The 25809-nt window shown below is 44.8% G+C and overlaps 2 protein-coding genes across 3 annotated transcripts in view; one reads left to right on the top strand and one right to left on the bottom strand.

The window, feature by feature from the left end:
• LOC147328629 (uncharacterized) overlaps positions 1-8725 on the bottom strand; it is a 60223-nt gene extending 51498 nt beyond the window's left edge. The window contains exon 1 of the mRNA XM_086297125.1: positions 8576-8725. The gene's annotated coding sequence lies outside the window, so the exon portion shown is untranslated. The remainder of the gene's footprint in view (positions 1-8575) is intronic.
• Positions 8726-12515: 3790 nt separating this feature from the next.
• On the top strand, positions 12516-24086 carry mtmr7b (myotubularin related protein 7b). 2 transcript variants are annotated; one of them, XM_086297166.1, is made up of 14 exons: positions 12516-12841; positions 13545-13670; positions 15738-15900; positions 15996-16153; positions 16810-16938; positions 17423-17557; positions 17636-17768; positions 18271-18380; positions 18872-18997; positions 19079-19128; positions 19585-19785; positions 20464-20598; positions 22594-22720; positions 23473-24086. In XM_086297166.1, exons 1-14 carry the CDS (start codon positions 12818-12820, stop codon positions 23824-23826), a joined length of 1971 nt encoding a protein of 656 aa, XP_086153292.1. In that variant the 5' UTR covers positions 12516-12817; the 3' UTR covers positions 23827-24086. The 2 variants fall into 2 exon arrangements, with proteins under 2 accessions (XP_086153292.1, XP_086153293.1); XM_086297167.1 differs by having other exon boundaries at positions 22594-22769; positions 23473-23689.
• Positions 24087-25809: the final 1723 nt, after the last annotated feature.

Genomic DNA, 25809 nt, shown 5'->3' with positions numbered 1-25809 from the left:
AGTATTTGTACTTCTGCTTAAGTACAGAATGTCGGTACGTTTGCCACCTCAGGGTAGTCCTTCAAAAACCCAACAAAGCTCCGGTCCACCAGAAACGGGACAGAAACCCATCAAAGATGACAAACAGCAGAAAAAGCTCGGCCGTGTTTGCAACGATCACTTCTCATTGTGTTTGACATTTGGCTTCACTTCAGCTCTTTTATGTCAGACGTTCAAAGCTGCTCTAGAAGAAAAATCTGGAGCTCAGCTGAAGCAGAACACGAAGTTAAATTAGGATTGGACAGATTTGCTGTGAGGGTCAAAGGGAAAGTTTGACCCCTGCTGTCACGTCTCACTGTTCATTACTTCCACTGCTCAGAACAATCAAACACAATCAGACTGCGTGAGCTGTGTTACCAGTCAAACCTACTGTCAGCAATTAAAGTCATCAAAATGAACACTGTTCCTGGATTTTTTATTATTTTCCCAACTTTTTAACTTTATTGCTGATATGATTGTCCTGATTTCCTACAGTGCTCCCTGATGGCTGCCTGCTGTGCCAAACCATTAAAAAAAACACAAGATATTCTCCTGTTTGAGACCCAGTTTGTCCTGGGCATCGTTTACATCCACCAAACATACAGTTTACCCATAAACACACGCATCAGCCTTTACAGGTGAGCAAGGAGCTCAGGTAGAGTGCACGGCCGCCTGTCTCACAGCGACCTATCACGTATGACACCGAGCCATCACACAGTGAGGTTGGGACTAGGGCTGGGCCATATTATACCGTTCACGGTAATACCGGTATAATAGGAATATGAAATATCGCGATAGAATATGAGTAAAACGTGCATGCGCAGTGCCTTTGTTTTCATACGCACATGGCCGATTGTTGAGTGAAACAGATGAACCAGAATTGGTTTGTAAAAATGGTGCAACTTCAGTGATGTGGAACTGGTTTGGTGTTTGTCCGTCAGATACATGACAACGCACATTTTTTGCAGAACATGCAAGCGGCCGTCGTTATTGTCATATTTGTCGGACTAAGATGCTCTTAAATCTGGGAGCAATCTGGGTCCTAAACTCCGTATACATCAGGTCAAACGAACACTGCAGCATCACTGAGAGTTAAAAACTGTCTAAATTATTTCATCTTTAATAAAACGATCAGCATTGCTGCTTTACCAGGTGTAACTATGAAGTTTAACTTCCAGGCATCCATGAAAACAAAATGTATTACATTTAACGGAGTTAGAAGTTAGCAGGAAGCTAGCGGAAGTTAGCTCGCTAGTTTCGCTAGTTACCTAAGCATGATATAGCATGTTCTGACTGAGAGATTTCTGAAAAAAAATCAAACGTACAGCTCTGCTATCACTTCCAACATAAATGAAGACAGGAAACTAAACAGCAGTGACGTTTGTAGGGTTACTGAAGTTGGGCTAGCTGCTATATAATGATGTGCTACGTGACCGCTAGCGACACAGCTATGTTAGCATAATATAAACAGTGAAGCTGGAGGACGAACACTAACACTTTTCCACTTATAAAAGTTAACGTGAAGGTTCCTCATGGTTAGAGACAAATGCAATCGCATGGCAGGGTGCTGTAAACGGACCAAACTTCAGTCAGGAGAACAACTGAGATAATCCATCCACAATACGTGGTTAGTCATTAATATACTGCAACAACATGGGAATAGAGCAGCTGCCAGAGAATTCAACATTAATGAATCAATGGTACAGAAGTGGAGGAAGCAAGAAGAATGAGTTTAATAAAGTTTGATTTATCTGACTGCTTTGTTTCGCTTAATGTGCCTTATAATCCCGTGCACCTTATGGTCCGAAAAATGCGTACTGCACACTGCAGTTTAATGTTGCAAAGCACCTCTTTTTAACTTCAGTGGATATTATACATGGTTATGCTCAGTATATGTCAGCCCATTTCTACTGGAAATGCCTTTTGGTTAAACTTTCAGCAAGGAATTTGCATTTGCACTGTTACGTTTTTATAAAGCTTTAATGTACATAAAAACCAGCTTCTTGTTTAAGTGAAAATAAATGGAAGGTTGTCTTTTTGCGCTAGTAATGTTGTGGAGTTGTATTTTGTCTCGCATCAATTATATCGTCAGTTATATCGTTATCGCAAATTTTCAAATATATATCGTGATAAATATTTTTGGCCATATTGCCCTGCTCTAGTTGGGACCATCAAAGTGTCAGCAGCTGATATGAAGCAGTGAAAGTGGATCGTGACTCTCGGAGAGCTCCGACTGCAGAGGAGCGAGTCTGCATTTAATCCGAGCTCCTGCAGGACGATGCAGAGGACAAGCTGTTATGCAACAGAGTGCTGCTGCAGCACTGATGTCCACCACACACACTCACACAGAGTGGACAAACAGCGCGCGCTTCACCTACACACTGAGGTCAGAGGTCCCAGCAGTACTTGACACCTGCAGGTTACCCGTGTGCACAGTGAAGCCACTGACACAACACTGAAAGGTTTCACTGGTGTCAAGCCAGCCTCCACTTTGTTTTACGTGCCCTGTGTATTCAAAGTATTATGGCAAAAGACGTGGAAACCTGATTTCAAAATCAAAGCTCCTGAAACATGACTTCTAAATAAAAGCCAACTTCTAGTAAATTAAGAGCACATTCATAAATATCAATTAGTCTTGTTTGCACACACTCATGTTGGATACAAATGACATACCCTAGTATTCTGGTAGCAACATGTCAATATTAAAGCCATCTCCTTTTGGATTTCAAAGTAAAAGCCCTCTGAATGTTTATTTTTGAACTACTCTTTCAAATGATTCAGAATGGAAAATTCACGTTTCCACAGACAAGTCGCAGTCTATACTGACAGTATCCAACCCCACAGTGACACCATATCCATTTTGAGTCAGGCTGATTTTGCTTTCCAGTATAAAAGACTTTTCAAATTGACCATAAAAGATATACTCTTAACGATTTCAAAATGCTCTTAAATTGAAATATGCTGTTTCCACAGGATAATTCCACTTTAGATCAACAGTATCCAACCCGACAGTAAAACCATGTAAATTTCAAGTTGCTCTGATTTTGCCTTTCAAAGTAATGGCCCGTTGAAATTGCCCATGTATGACCCACTCTTTCACTGACTTCAGAATGCCATTAAAAGCAAAGTTGTTGTTTCCACGAGATCATTTCACTCTACATTGACAGTATACAACCCCACACTTATCACGTCAATATTGTGATTATAATTGTTTATTTGCTACTTTTAATAATTAAACGCGGATGCTGTTAACAGGACAATTACTGTTTCCACTAAGTAATTGGAGTTCAAACAAACCATACGCAACCTCTACAGTGGTAACATCTCAATCTCAAATCAATCTCGTTTTGCATTTCAGAGTAAAAGCCTTTTGACTTTGTTTATAGGAGCTTCTCTTTCCATAACTTCAGAATGGCATTAAATGGAAAGTTCCAGCTTCAATGAATTAATACCAGTTCATGCCAACACATATCATTGCATATAATCTAACAGTGGAGTCGGTGACCATACTTTTCGGTGACTTCAGAATGCTGTTAAATAGGAAAATCCCTGTTCCCATGGACTAATTCTTCTCTAAATCAATAATATACTCCCTCAAAGTTGTACACTGAAAATCAAGTCTTTCTTATTTTTGATTTAAAAATAATTGCCCTGGAAATGTTTTACAAGCTGTTCTGTAATTTCTTTATTTAGAATGATATTATGTAGAAATGACATCTTTCCACAGACGTGGAATATGGACGTACTATCAATTACGACTAGGGCTGGGCCATATTATACCGTTCACGGTAATACCGGTATAATGGGCGATCGTGGCTTAAGAGTTGGGAGTTCGCCTTGTAATCGGAAGGTTGTCGGTTCGAGCCCCGGCTTGGACAGTCTCGGTCGTTGTGTCCTTGGGCAAGACACTTCACCCGTTGCCTACTGGTGGTGGTCAGAGGGCCCGGTGGCGCCAGTGTCCGGCAGCCTCGCCTCTGTCAGTGCGCCCCAGGGTGGCTGTGGCTACAATGTAGCTGCCATCACCAGTGTGTGAATGTGTGTGTGAATGGGTGGATGACTGGATATGTAAAGCGCTTTGGGGTCCTTAGGGACTAGTAAAGCGCTATATAAATACAGGCCATTTACCATTTACCATGTTAGACAATGATAGGAAAATGAAATATCGCGATAGAATATAAGTAAAACGCGCATGCGCAGTGCCAGGTGAGCAAGGAGCTCAGGTAGAGTGCACGGCCGCCTGTCTCACAGCGACCTATCACGTATGACATCACACAGTGAGGTTGGGACTAGGGCTGGGCCATATTATACCGTTCACGGTAATACCGGTATAATAGGAATATGAAATATCGCGATAGAATATAAGTAAAACGCGCATGCACAGTGCCTTTGTTTTCATACGCACATGGCCAATTGTTGAGTGAAACAGATGAACCAGAATTGGTTTGTAAAAATGGTGCAACTTCAGTGATGTGGAACTGGTTTGGTGTTTGTCCGTCAGATACACGACAAAGCACATTTTTTTTGCAGAACATGCAAGCGGCCGTCGTTATTGTCGTATTTGTCGGACTAAGATGCTCTTAAATCTGGGAGTAATCTGGGTCCTAAACCCCCCTCTTCAGGTCAAACGAACACTGCAGCATCACTGAGAGTTAAAAACTGTCTAAATTATTTCATCTTTAATAAAACGATCAGCATTGCTGCTTTACCAGGTGTAACTATGAAGTTTAACTTCCAGGCATCCATGAAAACAAAATGTATTACATTTAACGGAGTTAGAAGTTAGCAGGAAGCTAGCGGAAGTTAGCTCGCTAGTTTCGCTAGTTACCTAAGCATGATATAGTATGTTCTGACTGAGAGATTTCTGAAAAAAATCAAACGTACAGCTCTGCTATCACTTCCAACATAAATGAAGACAGGAAACTAAACAGCAGTGACGTTTGTAGGGTTACTGAAGTTGGGCTAGCTGCTATATAATGATGTGCTACGTGACCGCTAGCGACACAGCTATGTTAGCATAACATAAACAGTGAAGCTGGAGGACGAACACTAACACTTTTCCACGTGAAGGTTCCTGATGGTTAGAGACAAATGCAATCGCATGGCAGGATGCTGTAAACGGACCAAACTTCAGTCAGGAGAACAACTGAGATAATCCATCCACAATACGTGGTTAGTCATTAATATACTGCAACAACATGGGAATAGAGCAGCTGCCAGAGAATTCAACATTAATGAATCAATGGTACAGAAGTGGAGGAAGCAAGAAGAATGAGTTTAATAAAGTTTGATTTATCTGACTGCTTTGTTTCGCTTAATGTGCCTTATAATCCCGTGCACCTTATGGTCCGAAAAATACGTACTGCACACTGCAGTTTAATGTTGCAAAGCACCTCTTTTTGACTTCAGTGGATATTATACATGGTTATGCTCAGGATATGTCAGCCAATTTCTACTGGAAATGCCTTTTGGTTAAACTTTCAGCAAGGAATTTGCATTTGCACTGTTACATTTTTATAAAGCTTTAATGTACATAAAAACCAGCTTCTTGTTTAAGTGAAAATAAATGGAAGGTTGTCTTTTTGCGCTAGTAATGTTGTGGAGTTGTATTTTGTCTCGCATCAATTATATCGTCGGTTATATCGTTATCGCAAATTTTCAAATATATATCGTGATAAATATTTTTGGCCATATCGCCCTGCTCTAATTACGACTTCCTTTTACATCATCTTTATGATTCAATTCTGTCATAATCAATTGAGTCCGATTTTGTTTTTCAAAATAAAAACCCAATGTGTTTAGTATCAAAAGTACTCAGGTAGTGTGACTGGGAAAACTGAGCATCAAGGACATTAAAGGGTAAAGGCACTAATATTCAATAACTAATACAATATCAGTGCCTGGAGCTCAAATGTCAGTAAAAATGCATGAGTGGGTCATACATAGGCAATTTCAACGGGCCATTACTTTGAAAGGCAAAATCAAGGCGACTTGAAATTGACTTGATATCCCCGTGATAGCGTGCACTGTCGATCTTGAGTGAAATTATCCCGTGGAAACAGCAATTTTCATTTTTAAAACATTCTGAAATAATTGAAAGACTATATCACATATGGGCAAATTCGATGGGCCATTAATTTGAAAGGCAAAATCAGACCAACTTGAAATTTACATGGTTTTACTGTCGGGTTGGATACTGTTGATCTAAAGTGGAATTATCCTGTGGAAACAGCATATTTCAATTTAAGAGCATTTTGAAATCGTTAAAAGTCTATGGGCAATTTGAAAAGGCTTTTATTTTGGAAGGCAAAATCAGAGTGACTTGATCTTGACATGGTATCCCTGTGGGGTTGGATACTGTTGATCTAAAGTGGAATTATCCTTTGGAAACATGTATTTTTAATTTAAGAGCATTTTGAAACTGTTAAACGATTAAGTCATATATGGGCAGTTTCAATGGGCCATTACTTTGATAGGCAAAATCAGAATGACTTGAAATTGATATGGTAACATTGCGAGGTTGAATACTGTTGATCTAAAGTGGAATTACCCTGTGGAAACAGCAATTTTCCTTTTTAGAGCATTCTGAAATCACTGAAAGTTAGGTAAATTATGGGCATTTTCAACAGGCCATTATTTTGGAAGGCAAAATAAGAATGACTTGATATTGATATGTTGTCACTGTGGGGTTGTATACTGTTGATCTAAAGTGAAATTATCCTGTGGAAACAGCAATTTTCATTTTTAGAGCATTCTGAAATCGTTAAAAGAGTAGGTCGTATATGGGCAATTTGAAAAGGCTTTTATTTTGGAAGGTAAACTCAGAATGACTTGAAATTGACATGGTAACATCATGAGGTTGTATACTGTTAATCTAAGGTGAAATTACCCTGTGGAAACAGGAATTATTCTATTTAGAGTATTTCATTCTGAAGTCACTGAAAGTAGTTCAAAAATGAAAATTCACAGGGCTTTTACTTTGAAATCCAAAATAAGATGGCCTTGATATTGACAGGGCACTATTAGGGTACAATGTGTCATGTAGATCTAACATTAGAATTAGTAAACAAGCCTAAATTATATGTTATTATGTTCTTAACATATCTGTTAATTCACTCGAAGTTGGCTTTTATTTTGAAATCCGGTTTCCACATCCATTCCCGTAATACTTTGAATACACAGGGAACAGAAAACAAATTGGAGCCCTTACTGTGATTAGTGATTTCTCTGAGGCCTCTGGTTTATGCCTAAATCTAAAAAAGTGTGAGTTACTAGCAATTAAAGACTGCCCTGCAAATACTATCTGTAATATCTCTGTTAAACAAGAAGTCACATACTTGGGACTGCTAATATCCAAAGACCAAAAATCAAGATGCTCTTCAAACTTCACTCCAATTATACAGAAAACCCTAAAAAAGTTCAACCAGTGGCTGCAAAGGGACTTGTCTTTGAAAGGTAGAGTGTTACTTACTAAAGCTGAAGGGATATCCCGATGAACATATGCTGCTCTCTCCTTACATCTGGATAAGAAAAGTAGTAAAGATATTGACCGTATGCAGGTCCTCTTAACGTGGACCCTCATTTATAAACACAACTTCTCACCTCACAAATACCTCATCTGGAACAACAGAGATATTTTATAGAAAAATAAATCACGTTTCCTGGAAACTTGGCTCCAAAATGGGATCCTGTTGGTGGCTTAGCTGGTTAGTAAAGAAGGACAACTACTTACATACGACGACTTTATTGCACTATATAATTTTCCAATCAGTGTTCAGGAATTCTCAATGGTGCTTGGTGCCATACCCTCAGGGACTTTAATGTTATATAAAAACACTGACAGCTCAATCTCTACCTCAGTCACGCTCCCTGATCCAGCTGAGTCACCAATAGGAAAAATCTGCTTTTCACAGGAACTTGGTAACAGCAATAAGAGAATACGTAGTTTATGCCAAGAAGATATCGTCTCTCTCCCATATATAATATCTTATTGGAACCGATTTGTTCCAGATATCAAGTAGAAGACAGTCTGGATGGTCCCCCATAAATATTTGATTGTAAATAAGGTGAAAGAAGTCTCATTTAAAATTCTACATAAATGTTATCCAGCCAGTCACTACATGGTCAAATTTAAAAGGGACATAAATACTAATTGTACTTTCTGTGGGGATCATCCAGAAACGGTGACACATCTTTTTTTGGTACTGTTCTTTTACACAGAGATTTGTTATTGTCCATATTTTAAGGGAGTTTTCTTTACGATGGGAAAATGTTTTATTCTGTTTCTTTAAGTTCCCCAAGAAGTATGAGAAATGTTTTTTATGATAAATTTCTTAATACTTTTAGCTGAATTTTTTATCCATAAATGTAAGTTTACTAACAAGACACCATATTTCTGTCATTATTACCCCAACGCGCGTCATCAGCTGGAAAGTTTACAAAACAAAGCAGCTGTTTTATGACACGACGAATGTCCCGTAACAGTGTGCACATTTTTAAACACGTGCAGGTACAAACACGAGCGCGAGGAGCTGTCCTACCCGCACACCGCAGCGCTCACCTGGGCACGCGCGCACACCGTCACGTTTTTCTCGTAGATTCCGTCAAAGTGGCTAAAATCAGCAGACGGTTTCCTCTTCAGACCGTCAGTTACTTCTGCAGAGCTTCAGTCTCACCGACCGGAGAACACGCCCCCACACACACCTGAGGATAATGAACGAGCTGCATTAATTATCACAACTCCGAGATACTCACGGGGTCAGGGAACTATACCGGAAGGCGGAGGCATACATCCCTGTCACTCACTGATCACCCACAAATATGTGGCCGTGATGATCCGGGCCAGAGGAGCAGTCGGGACGCTGTGGCACCAGCGAGGCTCGGAGCTTTGACTGGGCTCTGAAATTTGGTCCAAACCTGCATCCAGAGCCGACACATGTTCTCGGGGCCAGATGTTGCCCAGATGTCACAGCTCACCTGTGGCTGAAGCTCAAAGGCTGCTAAAAGAAACATGCAAGGCTTTTACATTTGTGCTTCTTATTTCTTCAGCTTGCTGCAGATGCACTCCGCAGGACTCACGCCTCACCTGCTGGGTTTCATATGTCATACCGCCCTCTAGCGGCCAGATGGAGACACGCAGGTGGATGTTTTATGTGTTTTAGAGTTCATGTAAGAGCCAGTGAGAAGCCTCTGTGATGTCATAGGTGTAAATAAAAATAAAAACAAAAATCTTTGTTACATATGCTGTATTTATTTCATGATCATTACATTACAAACAGTTCCATCAGCAGCAAGTAATAACACTCACTAGAAGAATAGAATAGAATAGAATAGAATAGAATAGCCCTTTAATGTCATTGTACATGTACATCAAAATTCTGGGTGCTCCACACTAACTGTGCAGGAGTAAAAAAATATGAATAGTATAACATCAGGAATAAAGAGCAAACAGAAGAAATATATAGAGTCTAGAGGAACACATACCAGATAATAGAAAGGCACAGCTGTCTGAGCCTCCTGAAGTCTGTGATGAGTTCTTTGGTTTTAAGGACGTTCGGTTTCAGGTTATTTTCTGAACACCAGCAGGACAAGTTCTCCACACTGTCTCATCTCCATCAGAGACGAGCCCAACCGCAGCATACTCACTGATGACATTGGTTGGGTGGGCTGGTGTGCACCTCCATTCTCAGCCTCCAGGGGGCTGAGAACGCAGCCCTGTGGGGATCCGGTGCTGAGAGGGGGGGTGAGGTGGGGGCTGAATCGTACTGATTTAGGCCAGTGGGCGAGGAAGTGTTTGATCCAGGAGCAGGTGACGGGGGATAGTTTGGGATTATGGTCCTGAACACTGAGCTGCAGCCCACACAGAGCATCGTCACAGAGCTCCTCATGTTCTCCACATGGCTCAGCGCTCTGTGAAAGGTGACGGTGATGGCATCCACCTCCATGGTGGGGGCTGAGGGAGGGGGGTAGACAGTCTCTCACGTGCTGAGCACTATCTGCTCGAAGCACTTCATGACTACAGACGCCTGTAGTCATTGAGGCTGTCTATGCTGGCTTTTTGGGGATGGAAATGATGTGGAGGCCTTCAGCCAGGTGGGAACCATGGCGTGAGTCAGGGAGATGTTGAACAGCCCAGTGAGGATCACGGCCAGCTGGTCTGTGCGGCTTTAACCAGTCCCTGGGATGCTGTCGAGACCGGCAGTTTGCCTGGGGTTCGCTGCTCTCAGTCTCCTCCTGACCTCATGTTCTTGGCTGGTCCAGGAGGCACCAGGACCAGCTGACCAGAGAGGATACGGTTTACCCCACACTCAATGTAAATGGCCTGTATTTGTACAGCGCTTTACACTACATCCAGTCATCCACACACACATTCACACACTGGTGATGAAGCTACATGTAGCCACAGCTGCCCTGGGGCGCAGTGACAGAGGCGAGGCTGCCGGACACTGACCTCTGACCTCTGACCACCACCAGTAGGCAACAGGTGAAGTGTCTCGCCCAAGGACACAACGGGCTCGAACCTTCTGATTACAAGACGGCTGCCAACTGTTGAGCCACGATTGCTCGTGTGATGATGTTAAAGCTCAGGGATAACAAATGGCTCTTTGGTTCCTCTCCTCAGTAGGAAAGAAGAGTTTGAATATTCTTATTCCTGATAGGTTTAAACAGAATAGTGTGACAGAAAATGAGCAGAGACTGAGGATTAACTTCCCCCATTGATGTGAGGTTAAAATGTCCTCAGATTTATTCTGCAGTGAAGACTAACCTCAGTTTGATCCAAGCTCTCAGGGTCTGACCGCTCACAGGGTGTCAGGCTGGACTCACATGTCTCAGTCCTCCCCAGACTTCACGTCTGATAGAGTTCAGCATCCCGGTGCTGACTCACTGTCATACTGGCAGACACACAACATCTTTGCTGTGGTTTCTACACATGATGTCCAAACAGTGTGTGTCCTCTGTGCGTCCACACGGGGACAGGAAGTGGGAAGTCATTCATGTGTGCAACAGTCACTGGAAGTCACTGGAGGGCAGGAGGAAGACTTCATATTTATATTTCTGATTTTGTTTCAGTCCGTTTGTCGAGGGGTTCCTCTCTGAGCTTAGTGACTATCCGCTTTGTTATTATTTATTATGATGTGAGTGGCCTTCATCAGCCAGACGGATGAGAGGCTCTGAGATGATTTTCAGCACAAACACACAAAACTTTCACTGATGTCATCCAGGTCTCAGGAAACAAAGCCACTGATGGCTCCTCCGGCTCCTCGTCCTGAAGAACTCACGGAGAACTCATGAATTATCAGCTCTGAATGACAGCTCAAACATCTGAAACCGGTCGAGTTCAGCTGCTTCTTGAATGACCTTAAAGAACTTTTCCAGGCCAGAGGTTCAAGACGTGAAATCACAACCTCTGTAATACCCTCAGAGAGAGAGAGAGAGAGAGAGAGAGCAGCCATAATGTTGTTCGACATGTACGATCACAGTAAACAGCTCTTCTTCTGTTCTAGAGCTCATAACATGAAATCATAACCACCATTTCACTGTTTGTCACACTGAAACCTGACTGCCACACACACACACACACACACATACACACACGCACACACACACACACACACGCACACACACATACACACACGCACGCACACACACACACACACACACACACACTTACCCTAACCATCAAAAATGAATCCTAATCCTAACCATAACCCAACTGTAACCCAGGGTTACAGTTAATATTATTATTATTATTAACTGTGACCCTGACTCTAAAACCACATTTTGAGCCTCATAAATGTCTCCAAACTCGTGAGGACGGGCACTTTGTCCCCATAAGTGACGTTTGGTCACGCGGGTGTAGTAGCGTGCTAACTTTCTGTCCTCACAAAGATGTCGAAACATGTACACAAATATTTAAACAGCATTAAATCAAACTCACTTTAATAAAACAGCGTCAGTTTGAGGAATTAACGCATCCCCCCCGCACCCAATATAAACCCACTCGTGTTTAGAAACACGTTATTAAAATTACAAAATAAGGCGAGAAATGTAGCGTGATACAAAGAGACAAAAGAGGACAGGGGTGTCTGAATATATGACACAGCAGTAAATACTAAACATTTATATAAAGGAAACACAAAAACACGATCATTACATCAGAAACAAACAAACAAACAAAATACAAGGTGAGGTTTGCGCACGCGCCCTTGCGGTTTAGCGCGCACGAGCCTGGCACGACATGTAAATCAAGTTCACCAAAATAAGAAAGAAAAACACTTTTTACCTTTCAAAATAAACCGCAGGTTTCCTTTTGATCTCACCATAAATCAATAAATTCAAAAATAATATTTTAAGAAGTTGTAAAAGTTATACGAATAAAAGTTTTTAAACAGCACCTTTCATTAAAGATGGACTGCCGCTGCTGCTAATGTTAAGGAACGTGTATTAGTCGACATTTTATTTTGAAAGGCATCACCGGATGTTGTGAATGCTGACGTGATGGTGGTGTCGGGAGCAGCTATAAGGGGCTCTGTTAGCGGCCGGGAGAAGCGGTGGGAGCTCGGGTGCTGGCGGTCTACGGTGACACGGACTCGGTTTTGTGTCGTTTAGGCTAACCGAACCGGGACACGCAGGGACGGAAGTCATGGGAGTCGCTCCGGGGCAGCTCTGGAGCAGCCGCAGCGGGGAACACGGCTCATCTGTCGGCGTGAAGCAGGGAATTTAACCGCTGGCGAGGATAAAGGAAAACGTCGGGCCACTGTCTCCATCACCTCCTCCACCTCTGCTGTGTCAGCCGGCAGTGATGGAGCACATACGGACACCGAAGGTAAGATCATATTTAAATAAATAAAATAAAATAAATAAATGATGATGAAGAGCACCGGAGGCGGCTCGCGCGACCGGCAGAACGTGAGAGGCTAACACTGCGTGTCCGATAATGGAAACAGCCCCGACGTTAGCCGTAAACACCTGCCGCGTGTGGCTGTAAGGGTGCTCCCACGCAGCCCGTTAGTTTCATCTTAATTATTATTCTTAATAATCAGCACGAGCACATCTGCACATGCATGAGTCAGCACTGCGCTGCTGACCTCCATCTTCCTCCTCATATGACTCCTTTCTCCTTTAAAACGCATCATCATCATCATCTGTTTATGGAGGGTTGGGGAGAGTTAGCGGTCCTCACACAGTCTGCCTGACACTACGGAAATATTTATATAATACTTATTAATAAAAGCTAGCTGCAAAGGGCTTTTCTCTGCATACACAACCAGATTTACCTGCTCTGCACCGGATGTCACAGTTTTAGACCCACTGTGGAGATCACGCGGCTTAAACGGGCCTTCAGCCTGTAGTTCAAGGAGACAGTCTGTGCATTTTCCCAGTTTTTGGCCTTTTTGTGAATAATAATGCATTTAAAGCTCTCAGGTGATCTGGAGGAAAATCTCTGGATTGCACAGAGCGTCATGCAGACACAGAGGATGCTTTGATCAGTGGACGTGGTTGACGTGTGCGTCTCTGACTTTGTTCAGGTGGAAAACGTCCGTCTGCTGGACCGGTCGTCAGGCCAGAGAAAGGCCAGCGTCGGGACTCTGTACCTCTCTGCCACGCACGCCATCTTTGTGGAGAACAACCCGGAGACGCGCAAGGAGACATGGGTAACCTGCAACAGCTTGAATAATAATCGTACCCGCCTTCAGCCACGGCCACATTGTTACCTGTGGAGCTCTCAGATTAGTATGAGGCACTGTTGGTGCTATTTCCCAGCACATTGTGCGCTGTCGGTCCTGCTTGCTACACAACAACATTCAATATTTAGCATTTACTGCTGTTTACACTTAGCTAGATTAACATGATGCTGTTGTGTTTAGTATGTTGCTCTGTTGTTTTGCTTGTTTTCTCTTCTTTCTCTTTTTAAGTTTCCTTTCTCACGGTCCCTCTTCCCTCCTGTTCATCTTTTCCTTCCTCTTTCTTTCTCCCTTTCCTGTCCCTCACTCATGTCTGTCCCGTCTGTAACAACTGAAAATAAAATAAAATAAATAATAACAACAAAGGTCGATCAAATGGACCAATACGGCAAATCCATCGGGTCTCCTTGTTGGTCTTCAGACAACAATTCTGACGGCTAAAGAACCAAACGGGACAGGAAAAAAAAAAAGATTAGTATGAGGTGAAGCCGGGACGCAGTGAGAGCTGCAGGAGGCCGCGTCACAGATGGAAGACGCCATATTTGGATAAAAGAACATTAGAAAGTCGTACCAGGGAACACACAGCTGCTGTCAGTGCTCAGTAACGTCCCAATAAAACCCTGAGTTTCACTCAGACTTCTTGGCTGGTTGTTCAGATAATTGCATTAAAAAGGCTCCAACAGCACAAAGACCACACAGGTTTGTGCAGCAGCCTGTAAACATGATTAGTTCTGCTGTAAAAGTGGAGATGTTAACCCTGCAGGCAGGTTTCAGAGGCTGAAGCATCAGCCAGTATGCCAGAAATGTGGAGTCTGAGAATAAATTTGGACGCCATCTGTAGAGCCTGGATTTATCCAGCTGCGTGTGTCGGGCTGCAGAGATGCACACGACAGAAATGTGATCCACAGAGAAACATTTATCTGACAGTGAAAGCTGCTGGAGAGCTTCATATTAATCACAAAGCCCTGAAAGAAGGAGGTTAAATATGGATCCTCAGAGTGGAAGCGAGAATTAAAGGTTTTTATGCTCAGATTAAAGGAGCAGCTTTCAGACGCTGTGCACAGAGTTCTCATTCAGATTCATATTTCTGTTTTAAAAGCAGGAATTTGTCATGCAGGCAGATATTTCCTGCCAGTTTGGTGAATCCTGTCTGAGCAGAAGCAGTGAAAGAAAAATAATAATCTGTGTTTATGCAGCTCCTCGTCTCCTCTGCTGTTAGCTGCACATTCATCGTGATGAGGAGCGGCGCAGCTTCATCTGGGATCACTGATATCAGTGGTGTGCGGTGTTTTCACAGAATTCCAGGCTGGGTGGTTTTCCAGACACGGGAAGAAAAGATGCCACCCTCCCCCCTCTTAGGAGTCCGCCTCGTCCCCGTGGACCTGAGTGGATGATGAAGAGATGCAGGCGTGTCACATTTCACTCAGCAGGCTCAGACTGCTGGCTGGATTAGCAGAAACAAAGGACAGAGTCAGAGCGAGGTGTAGATTAGCTCTCCTTCACAGCACAGCACCTAATTTTGTTCTTCATTAAAACTATGCTGCGTCTGATTGGCTCTGACCCAAACCAGTTCACGTCATGGTTCAGTGTTGGTCTCAACCTCCACACGTGTCTTTTATCTCATGTTGGTTGAATTCCCATAATTCTTCCCTCCAAATAGTCCAAAAAAACCCAAAGAAACTATGAATACAAACACAAACGGCCGACAGTGAACGCAGCTTCTCCTCCAACCACCACAGAGGCGCACCGGCCTATCAGAGGCAGAGCTGGAGCAACGTTTCATGAGGTTTGTGACCCCAGCAGCCCAAAATGATCAGTCCTATCCCAGCGCTGTGAGGTATAAACAAGGAATGAGGAGAAGAACACAGCACAGCTGTACTTCCTGTGGGCCGGGCACTTCCTGTTAGGAAATCTGAGAGGCTACGCTAACAAGGCCACGGCGGGCTGCTCATCTCCATGATGGGTGTGCTTTACAGTAATGTGCTGTGCTTGGTGACGCAGGTCTACAGGAAGTAACTGTGTGTGTGTGTGTTACAGGTATTGCACAGCATGGTGAGCAGCGTGGAGAGGCCGCCCACCACCTCCTCAGGAGGTCAGCTGATCCTTCGCTGTAAGGACTTCCAGATCTTCCAGATATTCATTCCACAGGAGAGAGACTGCTTGGACGTCCACGCCTCATTGGCCAGACTGTCACGGCCAGGTGTGTGTGCGTGTGTGCGCGCGCGTGTGCGTGCGTGTGCGTGCGTGCGTGCGCACATGTAAAACACAGATTTTTAATTCCTCGTCTCCTCTCAGAGAAGTACAGCGAGCTGTACTGTCTGTCCTTTAACCCCAACGTGAACAAAGAGGAGAGGGAGGAGTCGTGGAACTTCATCGACCTCGCGGCCGACTACAAGAGGATGGGCGTCCCTAACAACCTGTGGGTTGCCACGGCAGCAAACAGTGAATACAGGGTCAGTCATGATCATGTGACACAATGTTAACTGTTTGAGAGATAACGAGTACATTTCTGCACTTTGACGTGAAGCTGCTGCTTATACGCCGACGGCTCTGAGAGCTCGGCGCCTCCAGAGGCCGTCCCCCTCAGTCTGACTGCACTCACCATATTCAGACTCGGTTCATCACGTTTAAGCGTTGCTGTCTGCGCGCTCAGACTGATGAAGGTGTTTTCCTCGTTTCACGTGTTTGCAGAGCTTCGTCTCTGCTGCGATCTAAACCTGTGAATGTTTCTCTTTAAGTCAGTCAGTAGTTTTTATAAGGTTTGGTAGATTAGCTCAAACAAGCCTCACTCACAGCTTATCATCAGCTACGTCACAGCACCACCCTCCAGCTCAGGGTCCAGTCAGGCTCCCAGGTCACCTGTGGTGTTGACGGTCTCTGAATATTTCATCAGGAAGGAGCGGTGAATATTCTCAGAGGGACGGTTTTAGCAAAGCAGCTGTTTGTCTCAGTCTGCGGCGTTTGTGCTGGAACCAGCTGAGCGGCTTGGCCGAGTCATCGTAACAGGATGTTTAAAATGCACCATATGAGCTTAAACAGTGTGTGTGTGTGTGCGTGTGTGCGCGCGCGTGTGTGTGTGCGCGTGTGTGTGCGTGTGTGTGTCCTGCAGGTGTGTGATACATACCCTTCAGAGCTGTTTGTTCCAAAGTCGGCCACGCCCGCCATCATCGTGGGCAGCTCGAGGTTCAGAAGTCGAGGACGATTTCCTGCTTTGTCGTACTTCCACCAGGACACACTGGTCAGACACACACACACGTTTGTATTTATATCCTCGTGGGGACATCTCATTGACATTATGCTTTAGCTGCTTACCTTAAACCTCACCATAAACTAACTGTCACCCTGACAACAAACGGGGATTAAAAGCTCTGTATTCCCTCCATGTGTATGGGCATATGTAAGACTGTGGATGAGATGGTCAAGGTTAACACAGCCGAACGCATGATGCAAACAAAGGAAGAGCACATAAGTCTCACTGTGAGATTGAAGGAAGAACAAGGGTCCAGTCGGCCGCTTGCACTGTGCACCTGAGCTTAAAACCAGTATAACTAAGCCACAATATCCTGACTAACCATGAACCAACTGTCACCCTGACACCAAAACCACGTTCTGAGTCTCAAAAATGCTTCAAGCTCGTGAGAACGGGCACTAAATAGACACACACACACACACACACACACACACACGAAGGTGGGATTCTGAGTGTGTTCTTCGCTCTGCAGGCCGCCGTGTGCCGCTGCAGTCAGCCGCTGTCGGGCTTCAGCGGGCGCTGTCAGGAGGACGAGATGATGCTGCAGGCGCTGATGAAGTCCAACCCTGGAAGTGACTACATCTACGTGGTGGATACCAGGCCCAAGGTAACGCACGCACGCACACACACACACACACACACACACGAAGAGGTGTTGTGACTAACGGAGTGTGTGTGCGTGCAGCTGAACGCGATGGCGAATCGAGCGGCAGGTAAAGGCTACGAGAACGAGGACCACTACACCAACATCAAGCTGCAGTTCATCGGCATCGAAAACATTCACGTGATGAGGAGCAGCCAGCAGAAGATCGTCGACGGTAACCGTGTGTGTGTGTGTGTGTGTGTGTGTGTGTGTGTGTGTGTGTGTGTGTGTGTGTGTGTGTGTGGTAAACAAACAGTAATGAGGAAGAAATGTTCAGCTTCCCAAACGATCAGTAAATACAGACTTCCTCTGACTGCATATTTTTCCTCTCTCGCTCTCTCGCTCTCTCTCGCTCTCTCTCTCGCTCTCTCTCGCTCTCTCTCTCTCGCTCTCTCTCGCTCTCTCTCGCTCTCTCGCTCTCTCTCTCTCTCGCTCTCTCGCTCTCGCGCTCTCTCTCTCTCGCTCTCTCTCTCTCGCTCTCTCTCGCTCTCTCTCTCGCTCTCTCTCTCGCTCTCTCTCGCTCTCTCTCTCGCTCTCTCTCTCTCGCTCTCTCTCTCGCTCTCTCTCTCTCGCTCTCTCTCTCTCGCGCTCTCTCTCTCTCGCTCTCGCTCTCTCGCTCTCTCTCTCTCGCTCTCTCTCGCTCTCTCTCTCTCTCTCTCTCTCTCTCTCTCTCTCAGTGGGGGAAATGCGATCTCCGTCCGTGACAGACTTCCTGTGGGGGCTGGAGAACTCTGGTTGGCTCAAACACATCAAAGCCATACTGGATGCCGGCGTCTTCGTAGCCCGGGTGTGTGTACGCACTCGCACACGCTCAGCAGAGCTAATGCTTTATTAACTAGCGGTTGCTCGGGGGTGGGGTCTCAGTCAGGTGGGACCCCCCTCAGTCAGTCAGTTGATGCTTCGTAATCAGACCGATGGATGATGTCACGACTTTATTTATCAGACGTGAGAAACTTAAACGTTGTTAATGATACGAAGTCGGGGCCTCGCGGTGGGGATGGTCACAGTGGACGCTGTGCTGCTGTTTGTGGTGGAGGTCGCCCAGCGTGGCTTTACTACGCTGCATGTAAATGCATCCACAGGTAGAGCTGTGCACACCTGAGCGCAGCCTCCATGCTCTGATTGGATTTGCTAAACTAAAAAAAACACCCGTTGCCAGCTCGCCTCACGGTAACCCGTCGTTTTTTTAAAAACGTGGTCATTACATCAGGTCAGGTTCAGCAGTCGCAGCTCCATCAGGCACTAAAGTCAGACTCCTGCTCTCTGCGCTCTCTCCAGGCGGTGGCGGACGAAGGCGTCAGCGTGCTGGTTCACTGCTCAGACGGCTGGGACAGGACCGCCCAGGCCTGCTCTGTGGCCAGTATCCTGCTGGACCCGTACTACAGGACCATCAGAGGCCTCATGGTAACGCAGACGGCCGCGCTGACCATCGCCTGTTCTTCCTCTGACGTCTCACATCCATACCTCCTCCTCTTCTTCTTCTAGGTGCTGATACAGAGAGACTGGGTGTCGTTTGGCCACAAGTTCTCACACAGGTCAGTAACTTTGAGTCTGGTCTCATTCGGACGCTTCTCTTGCATCTTTCTGTCCACATTTAGTCCACGATAAAGACGTTTCAGACACTTTGGTCCTACGGTGTGGGAAACCATGAGAAAGAAGAAGAGGGCGGCAGTGCCAGTTCTGTAACGAGCTCCGAGGTTGAAACTGAAAGAGACGCTGAAGGCGAGGGTTGGTCCAAACAATCCAAACGACTTTCACTTCAAAGCAGCAGAACCTCAGTTCTAATGTTTCAATCTCATGATTGTAGAGACGTGAGCACAGACTCCAGTAAACGTGAGACATGAGACGTGATGACGGTTCATTAGTTTCTGTTAGTGATGTCAAGCTTACCTGTACAGCTGACGTTCAACGAGAGCATCAGCAGTTTAATTACTCGTTCATATTTGCTCTTTACCTGATTGAACACATGAAAATTGCTCTGTGCCCCGCAGGTACGCTCACCTGGACAGAGATCCCAAAGAGGTGTCCCCCGTCATCGACCAGTTCCTGGAGTGCGTGTGGCAGCTGTCAGAGCAGTTCCCGTGTGCCTTTGAGTTCAACGAGCGCTTCCTCATCGCCATCCACGCTCACGTGTACTCGTGTCAGTACGGGACCTTCCTGGGAAACAGCCAGAAGGAGCGTCGGGACATGAGGTGAGCACGAGCGTCCCGGATTCACGGGCTCTTACTGTGAGCAGGCGAGTCGGCTTTTCAGGGTCTGAATAGATTTAAGAAATCAGTCCTGTTTATGTGACGGATGCAAAGAGGAAAAAGTAGAAACCAGCGACTGATCCTGTGGGAACTCCAGGCCTCGAGCGCCGGCGTCCTGCAGGTGTTAGATCGCACCCTGGGTCAGCACACCTGCATCACATGATTAGTTCATTACTGGGCCTCTGGAGAACTCAAGACCTTTAAATCAGCCGCGTTGGACGAAAGACGCGTCTGAGAGCTGCAGGACGCCGGCCCTCGAGGAGCTCCCTCTCCTGTGTTAAAGGAAATCAGCCGTCGTAGCTTTTATTTAAACGAGATGAGTTTCTGAAACTGGACAGAATGTGCTCATGGTCTGATGTCGTCGCAGTCCCGTCTGCGTGGATATCTGCCCGCTGCTCGTTTTTATTTAAGGAAGTAAGAAACAGGAAGTGCAGAAACCTTGAATGTTTTTAATGAGGAACCGTCTGTCGTTCATCACCTGCCACTCCTCGTCACAGACCACAGATGTTTTCATCGCTACAACAGCTCGTGTCCACAGGCGACGGCGAGCACGCCGCTTATAATCCAGTTTTATTCGTATCTGTGTCACGGAGGTAAAGGCTGTGCGATGTGTGTCTGCAGGCTTCATGAGCGCACTCACTCGGTGTGGCCTCAGCTGTGGAAGGACCGAGGCGAGTACACCAACCCTCTGTACAAGGCCGAGCAGAGCCAGAGTCAGGGCGTGCTGAGACCCAACACCTCCCCCTACTGCTTCAAGTGAGTCACTGCAGCAAAAACGCCAACACAACTGCGTTCTCCCTCACAAAACAGGAAGTGTAGTCCTGGTCCAGTCCAGCCGGCTGCGATTCCCAGCAGTGATTCTGTGGATCCTGATAGCTTAGCTGGAAACATGACGATTCCTGTTAAATTAATTAATTTAAGCAGCAGCAGGTTCACCCTTTAAGACCTACCATAGAACCAAGTCTGCCAGAATTATCCTTATATTCTTACATGCTGTAGGGACACTTGTTTTGATTTATTGATCAGCATTCAAATATCTCAGTGAATACAGAATAAAGATTACCACAAAGCAAGACAGCACGAGACAAGGCGAATCAAATTTCTTGTTCAGGTCATGTTTGTTTTGTAGAGAAAATCAGTGGTTTGTATGAGACTTCCAGCTGATCATCAATCATCACTCCAAGAAATTTATTCTCGTGCACTCTTTCAATTTCAATTCCATTAAACCTGATTTTGGATACATTTTTCATTTGTCTAGTGCCAAAATAATACTTTTTGTTTTCTTTATATGTAACGATAACTTATTTACATCAAACCAGTTTTTTAATATATTTAACTCCTTTTCCGCTGCAGTCAGAAGCTGTTCTGGGTTTTTACCTGAGCAGTACAGAGTGGTGTCATCAGCAAACAATACACATTTTAACAGTTTGGAAACATTACATATGTCATTTATATGTAATATGAATAATTTGGGGCCCAGCACAGAGCCCTGAGGAACACCACAAGTTACCTTCAACTGCTTAGATTTTACATTATTGATTTCTGTCATCCAGGTAACTTGTCATCCACTTGTATGCCATCCCTCTTATGCCATATCTCTCTAGTTTATTCATTAATATAGATCAATTGTATCAAACGCCTTTTTTAAGTCTATAAAAACACCAACAGTATATTCCTTATTATCTATAGCAGTAGATATCCCTTCAACAAGTTCCATCACTGCCATCGAAGTGGACCTTTTCACTCTAAAGCCATGTTGGTTATCACTTAGGAGATGATGCTTCTCCATATATTTATCAAGTCTATTAACAAATAACTTTTCTAAAATTTTTGAGAACTGTGGGAGCAGAGATATTGGCCTGTAATTGGTGAATTGACATCTCTGTTTTTATTTCTTGACTCTGGAATTTCTTTTGCTAAATTAAAGCCAACATTTACAAAGAAATCATTAAATTCATTTGCAATGTCTTTAGTTTTATCAAGCACAATATCTTTATCTTTTTTTAAATAATCTGGATAATTCTTATTTTTTTGAGCCCTTTTTGATTTTACTGTTTAATATCCTCCATGTTTCTTGTGTGTTACTTCTGCTTTGCTCCAATAATGTGTTAATATTCTTTCTTACTTGTGGGAGCATTTCAAGTTGCTATACATCAATATAACCGTTATAGTCCAAATATTGATCATATGTATGCATTAAGTGAATAATAACTAGATAAACTACAAAAAAATTGAATGTTGTTGTTGTTTTTTGCATATATTTCTAGTTAGAGAAATTTAAGAGGTTTGTCCCTCAAAACTGTAAATACCAAAAAGTTGCACAAAATAGTTTCTAACAACAGGAAATGTATTTTGAGTGTCTTCATAGTTTTATTTTTGAGATGCACCAATTTTTATACACTGCTGGAAAAACGGAAATAAATATTATAATGCAAATTTGCAAAAAAAAACAGCATATGCATCAAAATAAACTGTTTCCAGCAGTGCAACTTGAGTCCTAAGCATCCCAGAAACTATTCAGAAAAGCAAAAAGTCAAACATGGCTTTCAAAAACACCAGTATAGGCTCATAAGGCCCCGAAGGTAAAAAAAAAAACTACATTTTCCACGAAAATGACGTCACTTCCGGCTTTAAAGGGTTAAAGGAAGCTGCACTGAGCTGCTGGTTTTGTGCATTTGTTTTGTTTGCCTGAGTCCCTGAAACAGGCGGAGAGTTTCTCTGCTTTTATATTTCACATTTATTCTCCTCCAGGATGTGGAAGGGTCTCTATAACCACGCTGAGAAATCGACGCCTCCCCGCCAGTCACCTGCCGACTTCCTGTCTGCCGTGAGGGAGGAGTCCCAGCAGCTGGAAGAGGAGCTGACCAATCACCAGGAGGTACCGCCAGGAGGAACCGCCCACCACCACCACCCGGGCTCCAGACAAGGCATACAACACACGACACGCCTGTTATGACACCAGCACAGATCGTTCACTTCAGCTTCGCTGCTTAAACTGCGACCGTCTACTTTTTAAAACTTTTTACCCCAAAAATTAAAAATCATTCAGCAGCTATTAAACCAATTTTAAAAAATCTGCAGAAGTTTCTAGATTAATTTTTTTTAAATGTCTTATGTTGGAAGCAAAGACTGTATATAAAAGAAGGAAACTGGCTCTACATCTCAGAATTGGACATTAGCATGTTAGCATTAGCCGCCCTGCTGGGTTGCGTAAAGGTTACTGTATTTGGCCACCATAGACTGTGTCACACATACCTGATGTTAGCGCTCAGTAACATCTCATTGGACAGTCTGTTAGTCCAGTAACCTCACAGCCGACACATTATTGGTCAGGCGATGTCATTAAAAAGCTGCAACAGCACAAACACGGTGCAGAGGTCAAGTTCAGGGTTAGCTGAGGTGAAGTCAGACAGCTAGCAGCTACGTCATGTTAAAAACACCTTTGTTTCTTCTGTAAAGTTTTAACATAAGAGTCTATGGGACTGAGTCACTGCTGGAGCCTCTAGTGGACGTGAGGGGAACTGCAGCTGGGCTGCAGCCTCGTTCTAACCTGTAACTCTCTGAGTGTTAATAAAGTTTTTCCAGTTACGAGTCCTGTCAGCTGATTGTAAGCTTCTTGTCTCTGTGCAGCGGATCGCAGAGCTGACGGGGAAGCCGATCACCTGGGAGAAGATCGAGGTTCCCCGGAGGAGGACTAGCTGCCTGCCGCAGAGGCACAGCGGGCCGGACCCGCCCACCTTATACAGAGAGCCAATCGCCAGCCTCGCACAGGACAGCAGTCACACACTTTCCTCTGCACCAGCCAATCAGAAGACTCACACCAAGGAGCCCGCACTCTCCCTGCCCTTAGGGCCACATACCCAGCTCAAGAGTCACGACCCCGATGACCTCTCCACCTGCAGCGACCTGGAGTCGGGCGTGGCCGACCTCAGCAGCCGCTCATCCAGCGGCGGTGATGTCGGCAAGGACCCGGACTTGGAGTGACACGGACCGGATCAAAGGGACTCCGCTGGCTTTTATTAATATTTATTCACAGGACGGCGAGGTGACGTTTCCAGGTTAAAGGGAGAAACCTCGGCGGCGTTTGAGACGGAGGTGAAAACACGGTTTAACGTTTTTGGTTCACAGAACAGACAGGCTGCTTCAATTTAAATGTTTTTAGGTTACTGACATTTGTACTGAAACGCACGATTGCACAGTGACAGGAAGTCAGATGCACACGAGTTTAAAGCGATCAGAACAAACACGAGTTATTGTCTCTTCTTCTCTCCACTGAAGAGTCTGAAAACTTGTTTCCACCCAGTCTTCCTCATCCTGCAGCGCGGCATAACAGGCATAAAGGTTTCACTGTAGATCATGAAGCTGACCTGCTGTACGTGTTCAGCGTGGCCCTCGTTAGCTCGTTAGCTCGTCACAGCAATCACGCCTGTGGGGTCGTATTTGTGTGGACGACAGGCGGCCGTTTCCTCAGAGGGCTTCAGTCTGATCCTGGATCAGCCGTCTGCTCAGTCTGAACACTGAAGTGCTGCTAGAGCAGCTTTGATTCAGTTCAAAATGGCCCGCCCCCTTTAAGCCCCTGGTGGGCGGGGCTTCTACCACAGTTACTTTGGGAACACCGGGGAGATTTTTTATTAGAGACAAACGTAGTTTAAACTGTCACAATAACACAGAAACCCCACAAACACACTCTGACTGAAGTGCTCCAACACACACACACACACACATATAGACACACACACACACACACACACACACACACTGACACACACACACACACACACTGACACACACACACACACACACACATATTGACACACACACCGATCGTTCACTTTCTCATCGCCTTCTTAACGACACGTTTATTTCAAAGGTTTAAAGGGACTGAAGAACAAACAGGTCAGTGTTTATTTTTGATTTTAGACTTTTTTGTGCTTTATTTGATTTTATTAAACTTTATTTAGATTTTGCCGTGTGAGGAGCTGATGCTGTCGGTCCTTCAGATGACAAAGTGGAAATGATGAGCTCAGAGCAGTGTTCCTCTAAACTTTAATCATCTGTAACTCTGTACATTCCCACGTTGGACGAGCAGCAGGTTTGGAGGTGTGTGTGTGTGTGTGAGCTGGATCTCTGTTACTGGGAGCTGGTGATAAACTGGCTCCACTTCCTCCTCCTGCTCATAACTGGGACTCTGACCGACACCTCCTCCGTCCACTGCTGGTTTATGGTTGGAGAAGTTTGACTTTAACTGATGCACTGAAGACGAACTTTGAAAGGAGAGGCGTGACATCTGTGATTGGCTCTAAGGAGCTCGTCTCCTTTTTAACTGGTACACTGTAGCCTGTGGTGTGTCTGTACGTCGCTGTGTGTTTCCTGTATCCACTGATGTAAACGATCTCAGTAAATCCACATTAAAGAGAAAAACTCGCGTCCTCACCTTCTTCCTCTGTGGAGGCCGAGCAGCCGTTTGAGTTACGGCTCCTTCACAGCGTATCTGTGTCCGTCCCACAGCAGGTTTGGATCTTTAGTGGAATTTATTTAAAGCTTGAAGCAGCTTTTATACCATTTACGGCCTGCACACATCCTTGTTCCCTCTCTTTCTCCATAATGTGTTCGTGCTGCAGACGTCAGTAAAGTTACAGTCACAGTACTTGCACATGTAGCTAGGGCTGAGGAAGAGGAGGAAACTCCGAATCCAGAGAAGGTGGAGACTTTAAATAACCAACAACAAGCAAAACTCTGGAGAAACAGCACCACACATTGCATCTGCAGGGTGAGTAAACCAAACCCAAGCTTTGTACCATTAGATCACTCTGTCTGCAGACACTGACGCTCTGAGCAGCCACGTCGCGTCACCAGCTACATATTAAACTGAGTCTTCCTCTCATGATGACAGGACCGTGTGCTTGCTAGCAAAGCTACGACTGAGGTGATGTCAGTGAGCTTTTAGCTCTTCTTGCACTCAGTAGT

Source organism: Aulonocara sp. 'chitande type north' Nkhata Bay, linkage group LG6, assembly GCF_057382095.1.
Source record: "Aulonocara sp. 'chitande type north' Nkhata Bay isolate Kocher_YH1m ecotype deep benthic linkage group LG6, A_spYH_male_GT1.1, whole genome shotgun sequence".
Lineage (NCBI taxonomy): Eukaryota > Metazoa > Chordata > Actinopteri > Cichliformes > Cichlidae > Aulonocara > Aulonocara sp. 'chitande type north' Nkhata Bay.
Note: the sequence above shows the minus strand (reverse complement) of the source record. Positions and strands in the feature narration are given on the sequence as shown.

What these genes read in the sequence shown, in the direction of transcription:
- mtmr7b (XM_086297166.1), top strand. Translation starts at nt 12,818, where the DNA reads ATGGAGCACATACGGACACCGAAG. An exon ending in CAGCAAACAGTGAATACAGG is followed by an intron (nt 16,154 to 16,809) that starts GTCAGTCATGAT and finishes TGTGTCCTGCAG; the next exon opens with GTGTGTGATACATACCCTTC. An exon ending in CCAGCAGAAGATCGTCGACG is followed by an intron (nt 17,769 to 18,270) that starts GTAACCGTGTGT and finishes TCTCTCTCTCAG; the next exon opens with TGGGGGAAATGCGATCTCCG.